The sequence below is a fragment of the Catharus ustulatus genome, chromosome 24 (assembly GCF_009819885.2).
Source record: "Catharus ustulatus isolate bCatUst1 chromosome 24, bCatUst1.pri.v2, whole genome shotgun sequence".
Lineage (NCBI taxonomy): Eukaryota > Metazoa > Chordata > Aves > Passeriformes > Turdidae > Catharus > Catharus ustulatus.
In genome coordinates, this window is record NC_046244.1 from 4966886 (window position 1) to 4979199 (window position 12314).

At 53.4% G+C, this 12314-nt stretch overlaps 2 protein-coding genes across 2 annotated transcripts in view; one reads left to right on the top strand and one right to left on the bottom strand.

Annotated features, from left to right (window-relative positions):
- Positions 1-282: 282 nt before the first annotated feature.
- TPRG1L (tumor protein p63 regulated 1 like) lies at positions 283-4054 on the bottom strand. Its single transcript, XM_033079305.1, has 6 exons — positions 3831-4054; positions 3652-3743; positions 3015-3191; positions 2288-2441; positions 1382-1607; positions 283-1178 (listed from the first exon to the last, which is right to left on the bottom strand). The coding sequence occupies exons 1-5, from the start codon at positions 4032-4034 to the stop codon at positions 1413-1415; spliced, it is 822 nt and encodes a 273-aa protein (XP_032935196.1). The 5' UTR covers positions 4035-4054; the 3' UTR covers positions 283-1178; positions 1382-1412.
- A 3356-nt stretch (positions 4055-7410) lies between these two features.
- The window catches only part of MEGF6 (multiple EGF like domains 6), an 84973-nt gene continuing 80069 nt past the window's right edge, over positions 7411-12314 (top strand). The window contains 2 exon segments of the mRNA XM_033079873.2: positions 7411-7503; positions 9443-9577. Of these exon segments, the coding sequence (XP_032935764.1) occupies positions 7418-7503; positions 9443-9577 (221 nt within the window). The 5' untranslated portion in view covers positions 7411-7417.

Below are 12314 nucleotides of genomic sequence, written 5' to 3' on the forward strand. Positions count from 1 at the left end.
AACTGTGCCAGGATTTATTACATGGAATCTTTGCCAGAGGGATCACAATTAACACTTCAGGATGCTGAATTACAGGTAACTGAAATGGGAGCTTTGTCCCAACTCCTGTGCCAAATAGGAGTGGATGGTTTGGCAGGGAAGGAGCAGTTGGATATCCTTCCTTGTTTTTTCCTGTGTCTTTCCAAAGAGGGAGCCTCTTGTTTAGGAATTTATTGGATGTTTTTTCTTTTGCTTCCTAATTTCACAGCCTCAGTCTCCAGAAAATGAAGAACCAATACCAAGTAAGAGTTGAAATTTAACTTTACTGCAAGGTTAATGAAAATTGAACAGGTAACTTAGAAAATACATGGAGAAGCTTGGAAAGCTGGAGTCACGACAGACTGCAACAGGAGTTTCACAAACACTCACCTACATTAAGGTCAAAAAACCCCACCAGCAGCAGAGTTTTCATCCAGCAGATAAATGCTCTGATAAAAGGGCATGGAGAGAAGGTCATGCATAAGGAAAAAGCTTGTTAGTCACCTCCTGAGCAATTACAGCTGTAATCTCTTGGGCTGCTTCTGAATTTCCTCCCTGGATGTGAGGTTCAGTGCAGGAATGTCCAAACCAAGGCTGACACATAGTGCTGAAAGTTTCCTGTCTCCATTAAAATGTCCTTGCCCAAACTAGAGTAGATTTAAGAAAAATGGCTAAGAGTATCAATCTAACCAAAATAGAATTCCTTTTCAGTTCTACAAAGAACAGCTTTGAAGGCAGATGTGTTTTTGAGGCTTTTGGCAACGTTCTCTCACAACAGTCTTTTATTCTGTGGCTGCAGCAAAGAAACAGAGAGGAAGTTCCAGTAGGTTCTTAGAGGGATTTTTTACAAGAAGCTCAGAAATGCATGTTGAGTTCACAAACTGCTGCTGAGCAGGTGGAACAGTGCAGCTTTAGCAAAAGCCAGTAAATACTGTTAAAGACTGACTGACAGCTTTGAAAATTCCTAACAGGCATTAATCAGAGCACTGAGATCATGGTGATTGGAACAGCAATTCCTCTTAACACAAAGCAGTCCCAAGCACACGACAGGATTTGACACCGTACACAGGGATCCAGCAGGGCCGTGGCACAAAGGTTCTGCTGTGCACTGGGGGTTGCAGCAGCTTCCATGGCACTTCATGGGCTGGGAAGAGCAGGCACTGGGAAACAGAACACACCAGGGCTCACTCACCCTGCCTAAGGAGCAGTGAGGGCTGTAAATCAGCTACCAAATACAAGACTGACACCACAATGTCTGCTTCATTCCCCAAACTACCTGGGGACTGTCCTACAACCTCCCTCTTTCCTTTATCACACACTCTGCCCTCAGCACCCTCTCCCCAGGGCACCACCAGCAACTCACTTGCCCTTGATCAGCTGGCACACAAGGGGGTTTAAAATCCAATTTTGCCTCTTGTCATGGAGTAGCCCAGCTTGGCCTCGTTGTTGATGAAGGACATCAGTCCCAGGTAGGTCTCGATGAGGATGGGCCTCTCCAGCACCAGCACCCCATTGGCACTTCCTGGCACTGGGCCCTCCTTGTGGGCTTTCTTCACAGCCTGGATCAGCTGAGTTTGAAAGTTTTCCAGCTGCAAGAAAAGAAATCACCATGCTTTTGCATTGTTGAGCAGCTGCTGATAGGGAATGGTGAAGGATTAGATTAAAGCTGTAGCTGTCAGGGCTCTGTGGGCTGTCACAGTCTGGTATTTAACCTCAATGATTCAGTTCTTTTCCACACAGGGCACTGCTGATGTGTGACTTAGGACAGAGTAAAGATTTATCAGTGTCCAGGTGCTTATTTCTGACTGTGGTTCTACCCTGATCACTGAGTATTATGATGAATAGTGCTCTAATTTGAGGCAAACCTTCAGAGGGAAGCACTTTTTACAAAAAGAACAGAGAAACACCTTTTCAGTGAGCAATTAAACAAGCTGTTAATTTGCTGACAGTCTGAGATGGAAGGTCCATCAACTTGTCAGGTAAATAAGAGCAGATTTGCTTTTGGGTTTTTACAGGACTTTTACACCCTCAGAAGTTTTGGCTTCCTCTGATTTTCAGCCAGTTATGGTTGGCTGGCAAAAGTGGGCAGTGGGGCCATCCTGCAAGCCAAAATTTGGAGATTGGGAAGATGGGAGCTCCCAGCTCTAAATTCTACCTCTGATATAACTGATTTAGTTTGATTAACTGATGTATTGCTTACGAATAATCCAAGTTGTGACCACCCTAGGAGGTCAGTGAGCTGCCTGGGGCAGCAGAGGCCATTCCTTACCCGACACAGGGATGAGATCTTCTCATCAGCATCTGCCATGGGGTGCTCAGTGAAGGTCACATAGGGGATGTTGGTGGACCAGGGGTTCCACCTGTTGATGAAGGAGGCGCGGCTCTGCTTGTCCCACTGGATGCGGATACCGACACCTTCCCTCCTGCCAGTGCACAATCAACAGGGTAAAACTAAACAGGCTTTGGGCAAGGTTAACTGAAAATGTTCTGTCTGAAAAAAAATACTTGAAACTAGAAGCCATCTTGAAATGCAAGTAAATTTTACTGTAGGCAAGAACTGCAGTAATTCAGTCCCTGAACAGTGCAAAGGGGAATTCTTATGAGCTGGGAGCAAGGAGGTGAAGCAGCTGGGGCACCCTGGCTCTCCTTCAGAGCCTGTGACAGCCTCTGTGTCCAGAGGCCTTGCCACTCACAGCTTTCTACTCATGATCAGGTGGTGTTACTACTGCTTGACTGCATTATGTAATGGTGATAAGTTTCTGCTCCCAAATCTACTCATCTTATCTTGAAAGTCCTTGAGCAATTTGCTGTTTGTGCAACTACTCACCACCCCAGCAACCCAGCAGCTACCCTGAGGTCTTCTAATAAAGCTTCAGGAATTGTTTGCAAAGTTAAGCAAGCAAAAGGAAGAATTCTCAGACCGTTCCAGTGGTCAGGCTGACAGCTCAATCTGTTCCAAATAAATTCAAGGCTTACACGTGACTGTGGCTGCTTACTTGTTCAGAGATTTGGGTGGGAACTGAAACTCCCCCACGGAGATGGTGTCCACAGCACTGAGGGCAATCCTGGTCACATGCTGGCACTGCAGGCTGATGAAGTTGTACTTGCACACCAGGAGGGACCAGTCTGTGATGAGGACAAGGCGCTCCTTCTCGTTGTTCCAGTGGTCGATTCTGGGCAGAGAACACCACTGAGCTTTAAGTGGTTTTGACTCCCGGCTTAAAACACTCAAGGGCTTGGCAGCCAGCAGAGTTGCTGAGGAGAACAAATCTGAAGTCTTGGTGGTGCTGTATTTTGTGTTACAACAGGGCCAGTGCAGGGCTGGGGGTCAGTGCCCTGCTGCACACACAGGGCTTTGGATCAGTTTGTTAAAGCCCTGCCTGCGCTTTACCGCAGGAGGGGTTCTCTGTGGGACTGGATTTCCTAAGGGGTTAACAGGGGAGCTTGGTCCGGATCTGGAGGGCTGGGTTATAACAATGATAAAACATAAACAGTGATGGCTGCGGCCAGCCTGGGCCATTCCCGGCCTTGTGCAATAAAGAAAAGCGCTGTGGAGCTGCGGCTCTGGCCCAGCCCGCGGGGCCGAGGCTGCCCCGGCTCTGCCCCCCGCCCGCCCCATCCCGCGGAACTCACTCGGTGAGCAGCCACACGCTCTGCACCTCGCCGTCCTCGGCGGGCAGCACGACCACCCGGATCTCGCTCACCGCCTGCTCGATGGTGCCGGGCTGCGGGGGAGAAGGCAGAGGGAGGAGGCACGGTCAGGGCAGAGGGAGGCACGGTCAGGCCGCCCCCGCGCCCCTCCCGGCGCGCACCCGGAACACGAAGTACTGGCGGAGGCGGCCGGCGCGGCCCGCGGTGCGCACGCTGAGCGGCCGCAGCGTCTGCCGGGCGGGCGGCACGGCCGGCTCGAAGGGTGGCCCCGCTCCCCCCGGCACCAGCGTGGCCGCCCCGGGGCTGCCGGGGCTGCCGGGGCCGCCGGCCGGGCCGGACTCGTCCGCGTCCCGCAGCTGCAGCATCGCCGGGAGGGCGCTCGGAGCCTTCCGGGGCGGAGCGGGGCGGGCGGAGCGCCCGGGGCCGCCTCTCGCTCTGTGCCGGGCCGGGAGGCGGCACTGCAGCCCCGCCCGGGATACGGGATGCAGGATACTCGGCTGGTACCCGGGATGCTCGGCTGGTACCCGGGATGCGGGATGCTCGGCTGGTACCCGGGATGCGGGATGCTCGGCGGGTACCCGCGATGCGGGATGCGGGATGCTCGGCTGGTACCCGGGATGCTCGGCGGGTACCCGCGATACTTGGCTGGTACCTGGGATGCTCGGCGGGTACCCGGGATACGGGATGCAGGATGCTCGGCTGGTACCCGGGATGCGGGATGCGGGATGCACGGCAGCGCTCCCCGCTCCACTGGCTCTGGGTATCAGGTGTTGTCATCGTTACTCACCAGCGGCTGCTGGGACCGTCACCATCGCACTCCCGGGGCTGTACAGAGTGGCAGTGCTGTCACCATCGCGTGCTCAGAGCTGATTAGGTACCAGGTACCATCGCTGTCACATACCCAGGGTTGTGTCAGGTGCTGTGACCATTGGACACTGGGCTGTACAAGGTATCAGGTGCTGTCACCATCACACAGTAGGGCTATCCAGGTGCTGGGTGCTGTCACTGTCCCCTGCCCAGAGCTGTGTTAGGTCCCAGATGCCATCACTGTCACACATTGGGCTGCACCGGGTACTGGGTACTGTCACCACCACAAACCTGGGGCTATGCTGGGTGCTGTCACTGTCCCCTGCCCAGAGCTGTATCAGGTGTCATTGCTGTCACACACCTGGGGCTGTGTGAGGTCCCAGGTGCCACCACGGTTGCACACCCAGAGGTGCATGAGGCCTGTCTCAGCCCTGCTGTGGATTTTCAGGACTAAGACAAGAACCCACACACACCACACAATGTACAGTGGGAGGCCCTGAGCTCAGCCAAAATGATGCTCTGGTGGTCTGGGCAAGACTCTCATATACCACAAAGGAACAAGATTTGTGGGTCTACAGAAGCCAGGCAGAGCTGCTGTAAAGATGTGCAAGATCCTTAAATATCATCAGGACAGAGCTCAGGAAGGTACCAGAGCAGTGTGGGATAGGAACAGGATTGTGCATGGAGAGCCCTGGCGCCCATATCACATCCAGCACTCTGATAGCGAAGATTAAATAATGCTGGGGAATGAATGGCATGTTAATGTTTCAGTTTCTGTGGTCTCTGGCATGACTGCAGATATTATCATCAGTGTTTATGGAGCTGTATCATATCTTGGACCACTTTCAGGGCTGTTTTACCCAGAGCCAGAGGATGACATCCTCGGTGGGCGGCTGTGCTGGGAAATTATATAAAATTGAAAACATACTAAATTGACTTCACAGACAGGGTAGGGTTTCAGATATCTGTCTTTCACATGTGTCTCGTGAATCCCCTGCTGTGCTCTCCACAGCCCTTGCTCACATGGGCCTCTTTAGGTGGGAACCTCTCTGCTGGCTTTAAAGGGGCTGAAAGGTCTGACTTTGCGCTGGGTCACTCCTCAAAGCACAGCTTTTCCCACTGGACCTTCCCCTTCTCCCTGCAGCCTGGCCGGGGTGAGGCTGCGACAGTGGCCATGCCAGGCCAGCCAGGACCCTGCAGTGAGTTGTGTCCTGCCTGTGTGACAGCCAGGATTGTCACCTGAGGCAGCGTGGCAGCTGTGGCTGGGCTGATCAATCCCCATCCTTGGCCCTGAGCCGTGTCCTGGAGAGGGAGCCCGACTCCCAGCTCTGCCCACTCCCTGCCCATGGGAGGAATCCCTGGAAGTGTAACTGGGAGCAGCCTCTTTCCTACTGTAAGTCCTAACTTTTGAATCCAGATAGAAAAAGAGAGGCCTGGATTTATTATGTCCTGCAGCTCTCTCTGTTCTTATAGAACATCTTTATGTAGCTGCCTTTCTTCTCGAGGAAGAATGAAGGATGTTTTCTTCCCATCCCTTAGGCTTGGCTGATACTTTATTGTAAGTGGAAGCATTAACCCCCCTCACCTGCTCTTTTCTCTTATTTGAGGATTTATGGCACTGCTGTGACCTTGGGGGAGTTCTGGTGTAAGGAACAGCTGCTTCAGTTTTTTCCAAGAGCCAGCAGCTTTTTGGGCATGGCCCTTGGGAACTTTAGTCTTGATTAATAGTTGTTCCTCAGCCACAAAATATGTCCATGAAACTATCCCAGCCTTCCTCCAAGCCTTCTTATCCTGCTTCTCTGATGGAAATCAGCATCTGCCCCAGGCCAAGTGAGCTCTGGAGTGCCCTGGGGCAGCTCAGAGGTGCCTGGCTGCTGCTCTAGTTCCTCCTGGCCCTTGGGGAGGGTTTGCTGGCAGGTGCTTGAGATGTTTAGTGCAGCATCCCCGCTCTGCTCTGCTCTCCTCCTCCCCATCCCACTGCTGTGTGCAGTTGGAGGCATCCCTGCCAGCAGAATTTCCTTGGGAAGCGATCAATTCTGTTACCTGTTGGAGTGCGTGGGGAAAACTGAATCCCTGTGGGATGTTTTTTGAGCTTCTGGGAAGGGGGTTTGGGGTGGTGTGTCCGCAGCTGGCCTGGGGTAGTGCAGAGGAGCTGCCAGTGGAGAAACAGCCCCGAGGCACCGCTGCTCCATCCCTGCGAGCAGGGCCTCCCCCTCCTCTGCTCGGGGCTGGGCACAGCTCGTGGGAGGGATTTCTGACTGACACCGAGGAAAGAGGCAGGAGAGCATGTGAGGGAAAGGAGCTGGACCTGGGAAAGGCAGGGGGAAGTTTTGTTTGTGCCCTGAACCGCGGGGAAGCTGCTGTGGTGCGTGTGTGTGCCGGAGGATGCCTGCACCTCTGGGGATGCAGTGAAGGATCACCCTGCCTGCTTCGGGAAAAGCTCCTGAGGGGGGGTGAGAGCCTCCTGCCAGAAGAGCACCCCTCCTTTTTCCTTCCCCTTGCCAAGGGCTGGGTTTCCAAGTGCCTTGGGAAGGGGATCGCGGCTCCGGAGCGGCTCAGCCCGCACGGGGCTGCGCTGCTGGGCACAGCCCGGGTCCTGTGAGCCCCCAGCTCCTCCAGCTCGGTCAGGAAGCAAATCCCAGAAGGAAAAGTCACTTCAGTGCATTTCACTGCGAGCAAACGAGCATGAAAAGCCGGGTTTGGTTTGGGGAAAAGCCCAGCTGCAACCTGCCCTGTGATTTCCGATGGAGTGAAGCAAGGCGCTGAGCGGAACCCGAGCGGGAGGAAGCATCCAGGAATGATAAATCCGCTCTCCCCTGCGCTCCGATAGCTTTGTCCTTTGCAAGGAGGGACATCGGCAAACTGGGAGAAGCAGCACCCTGTGGGGAGGCTCTGGATTGCCGGGATAACCGCTGGAACAGCTGGAGGGAGCGGAGCTGCCATGGATTTCCCTGCCGTGGCACTGTCACTCATCGTGGCGCTGCGAATGTCTCCGCTGGCGGCCGGGACCAAACTGCAGCCCCACATGTGAGTAGGAAGAAAAGAGTTCCGCAGGGGTTTTGTCGGGCAGGGAATGGAAAAGCAGGAGCCAAATGCGGTGTTTTCAAATCAAGGGTGAAGCGAGGAGCAGGGAGAGGGGGTAGTGGGGAGGAAGCTGTTGCGGGTTTCTTTATTTGTTGCTGGATGTGCAGAAAGGGGAATAGAAAATTGAAAACCTGCACAGTCTTTTTTTGTAGGAGGGAACTCTTTGGTTTAGCTGAAACTGTTGCCTGAGTGCAAGAGATGTTTCCTGTGTGAATACTTTGCCCTTTCTTCCAAGACCTGCTGCTTTTATTTTCACTTCACAAATCTTTCTTATTCCACGTTCCTCCCCGCCTGCTGCTGTTACTCCAGCAGCACGTAGGCTGCTCTTTTTAATTACATTTTACAGTTGCAGTTTGGTGTTAATCATTTGGCTGCTCTGGAAAACTTCCTTGCAAATTTGGCCTCCTGCCAGAAGATGGTCTCTCAGAGCCAGGGGATCACTGTAATTCCCTTTGTCCGTGGAGCCGGTGTGGTGTGGGGTGCAGACTCCCAGCCGCCCTCCCCGAGGGGTTTAATTCTACAAAAAAAAGTTCTTTATCTTTAGAAGATAAAGGTTTTGGAAGAGGCAGCTTTTTCTCCCCACGTCAGGGTTTTGTGCTCCTGCCCTGACAGTTACTTTCAGGACTTCTTGGCCGAGGCACTGGAGCAGAGCCCTGTGCCAACATGTCAGGGCTGGAATTGAATGGCCTGGAGCAGTCAGATGCCAGCTGTGACCTCTAAGCTTCACCACGTCCAAATTAGTTATTTTCACTTCTTTTATAGAAAGTATCTCTGTGAAAACTCTGGGTCCTGTTGGAAGCAGCAGAAGCAGCCCCAAATGCCAAGTGGCTCACGGAGTCAGGGACAAATTTCTCCCTCTTCATCCTCAGTTAAATCACTGACTTGTGCTTGGAGAAGGAGTTAGGATTAGAGGAGAAACAAAGTACATTTCTTTGATTTATTGGAATTAGCCTCACAGCCCTTAGCTCTGAATGAACAAGAAACCACCCCAGTGGCTGGTCAGCCTGGCACCATTTATTTTCCCTGCAGTGATTAACTCATTGAGGAATGGATGCAGAGGGTTGCCCAAGCCCTTGTGCCCTGTCAGCAGGAAATTCAGGTGGCAGGAATGCTGCACCCCTGGCAGCTGTGACCCCCTGCATCCCTGACATGCTGCATTTCTCTGTCCCAGGCTGAATGTGTGTGCAGAGCAGGAGCTGGGGGTCGTGGGGCTGTGACAGCTGTAACCCCCTGCATCTCCTGCATCCCCTGCATCCCCTGCATCTCCTGCATCCCTGAGATGCTGCATTTCTCTGTCCCAGGCTCAATGTGTGTGCAGAATAGGAGCTGGGGGTCATGGGGCTGTGGCAGCTGTGACCCCCTGCATCCCCTGCATTCCCTGCCTCTCCTGCATCCTCTGTATCCCCTGCATCCCCTGCATCTCCCACATCCCCTGCATCTCCTGCATCCCTGACCTCTGCATTTCTGTGTCCCAGGCCCAATGTGTGTGCAGAGCAGAGGGTGGGGGTCGTGGGGCTGTGGCAGCTGTGACTCCCTGCATCTCCTGCATCCCCTGCATCCCCTGTATCCCCTGCATTCCCTGCATTCCCTGCATCTCCTGCATCCCTGACATTTGCATTTCTGTGTCCCAGGCCCAATGTGTGTGCAGAGCAGGGGCTGGGGGTCGTGGGGCTGTGACAGCTGTGACCCCCTGCATCCCCTGTATCCCCTGCATCTCCTGCATCCTCAAAATGCTGCATTTCTCTGTCTCAGGTCCAATGTGTGTGCAGAATAGGAGCTGGGGGTCATAGAACTGTGGCAGCTGTGACCCCCTGCATCCCCTGCATTCCCTGCATCCCCTGCATCTCCGGCATCCCTGACATTCTGTATTTCTGTGTCCCAGGCCCAACGTGTGTGCAGAGCAGGAGCTGGGGGTCGTGGGGCTGCGGCAGCCGTGCGTGCAGGCGCTGACCCGCGCGGTCAAGGTGTGGCAGCAGGACTGCGGGGGCCACCGCTGGTGCCCGGCCTACGAGCGGAGGTAGGTGCTCCCCCCTCCACCTTGGGCTGCTCCTTGTAGGAGGAAAAGGGATTGCCCCTCCTCAGCAGCAGCAGGGAAGTGAGCTCACAGAATTCACAGAATGAGCAGGTTGGAAGAGACCTTCAAGGTCATCAAGTCCAGCCCAGCCCAACACCTCAACTAACCCATGGCACCGAGTGCCACATCCAATCCTTTTTTAAACACATCCAGGGATGGTGACTCCACCACCTCCCCAGGCAGACCATTCCATAATTTTATCAATCTTTCTTTTGTGAAAATTTTTTTCCTAATTTTCCCTTTACACCAGTGCTGCCTGGTGAAGGTTTGGAGCTCACTGGCAGTGGCTGCACAGCTGTTGAGGGATGGGGACAGCTGCCTGTGCACCCATCCTGCTCCCCTGGCTGAGTTCTGGACTCCAAGGGGTCTCAGTGATGAGACAGGGTGGCTGGGGCTCACCTGGATGTCCCACAGTTCTCAAGGGAAAGAGAAGGAAACACCTCAGAGGAAACCCTTGGTGCCTGGCATTTACCTGGCCAGTGGGAGCTGTCCCTGCCTGTGGCAGGAGGTTGAAACTGGATAATCCTTAAGGTCCTTTCCAACACAAACTGTTCTGTGATTCTGTGACTCTGTGATTCTATAATGCCATGATTTCGTGGTTAGGGGACAGAGCAGTTCTTTTACAGGTTGTTCTGAACAGTCCCATGAGCAGAGATGTGGCCCTGACCCCACAAGCTGCCCCTAAGGAGCACAGCTACTTCACAGGGTATTTTTCCTAGCTAAAAGTAGGAGACCACAGGAGCTTGGCAAACCCTTTGGGCATTTTGCTGGAGGGGGCTTCTGGTTTAACCTGGCATTTCTGTGACTCTCAGAGTTCTTAAGCTGGGAAGGAATTCCCAAAGAGAAGTTCTATCCACTGTTTTCATTGTGCAGAAACTTTGTCCTGTTGGGCTGTTTCCCATCTTCAGACAATGTATGACATCTGTTTCCTATGATCCAGCCACGTTAATGGAATGATTTATTCTCATCTCGTGCACTATTCCTGGATCTTTAGATGTCTCCTGCTTGAAGCCCCTCTTGTCTGACAGAGCTGATGGCAGGAGCAGGGCCAGGTGAAGGTTGTTGTTAAATAACTGTGAATGTGGCCGTGGTGCAGGGACACCTGTGAGGGTCAGCAGCTTTTGCAGGGTCATCACCTTCCTTCCTTTCACTCCAAGAGCTGGGCCATGCTCAGCCCCACGTCAGAAGAGCTTGAGCTGGGCTTGCACAGGTGAGCACAGGTTGGAACATACCCTGAGTGCTGATCACAGCATCTCCAGCTGACCCGAGATGGGAGCTGGGCAGGAAGCCCTGTGGAAGGAGAGCTCTGGAAATGTGTCACAGCACAAATAAAGAACTTTTCTTACCTACCCAGCAGCCAAACTACAACGTGCCCAAGCTGCTTCCACCCTCCACCTGCTTTTCCGGCCTCATTAGGGAGTTACAAGCCTTTGCAGAATAAAAATGATAGTTGTTGTTTCAAAGAAACATCTTGGACTCAAGACAGCTTTTAAGTCCCGACTTTAGGAATTCCTCCTAACCTGTAATTGCTGGTAATTACCCTGGTGATGAGATCTGTGTCCTGGTAACAAAGGAGCAAACAGAGTCTGACTCTTGGCTGTGTTTTCAGGGAAGGCTTTGAAAGGATGGGTGCCCTGTCTGCTTCCACTTCAAAGGCTGGGAGCTCTTCAGCCCAGCAGTCCCTTCAGCTCCTTAAAGGATGGGTTTGACATCACAAATCAAGGGTCTGAAATGAAATAACTTTCTGTTCTGCTTCATTACAAATATCAGAACAACCCAGTGCTAAAACTGCTCCTGACGGAAGCACAGAGGGGAAACCACTGAGGGATTTCACCCCAGGAGTTGTGAAATCCAGACAGGGGAAGGACTATCAGCAGAGCATTCCTTGGGCAAGGTTTTGTCCCACATCCCCTCTGTCTAAACTTCTGGGAGTTCCCATGGCAGCCAGCTTTTCCAAGAGCTGGGAGCTGTCCTGCCAAGTTCCCTCGTGCCGGGCAGGGGAGCGCGCGGTGCCGGCGCTCGCAGGGACGCTGGAGCTGCTCCAGCTGGACCCAGCTCTGGCAGTGTGGGGCTCAGGAAGTGCATTCACAGCTCCAGGAGCTGGCCTGAAATTGGCCTCGGTGCCTTTGAGTTCCTGGAGGTGAGTGGGAAGAGCAGCATCTGCTCAGATGGAGCATCCTCAGTGCTCCTGGTGAAGGGATGGGTTTGTGCAGCTCCCAGGGGGTGATTGCAGCAGGCAGCTTTGCTCAGCCCTCCATAACCAAGCTTGAAGGAATCCCAGTGCTACCCCAGAGGGGCTGGGAGGGGATTTTCCAGCAGCAGGACACAGCAGGATTCCCTGGGTTCCATTAGCTCATTCGCCGTTTTCTGTGCCAGGGACTCCTTAAAACACAAAAGCAAAGAGAAATACTGAAGATAAAATATTTCCTGTGTGGCTCTTTCCCATCTGCAGCACCCAGATACCCAGAGGCATTGAGGCTGTCACAATATTTGCCTGTCCTTGAGAGCTGCCTGGGTCTGGAGTGTCCAACAGGAGGATGGGACTGGGGCACAAGGATCCCTGAGCTGTCCTACATCACTATTTCGAGCTTTTCCTCCCCATCCCTGAGCCTCCTCTCCATGTCCACACCACCCTCATCCCCATCCCCTTCTCATCCTGCTGGGCTGGGCTGGAGAGCTC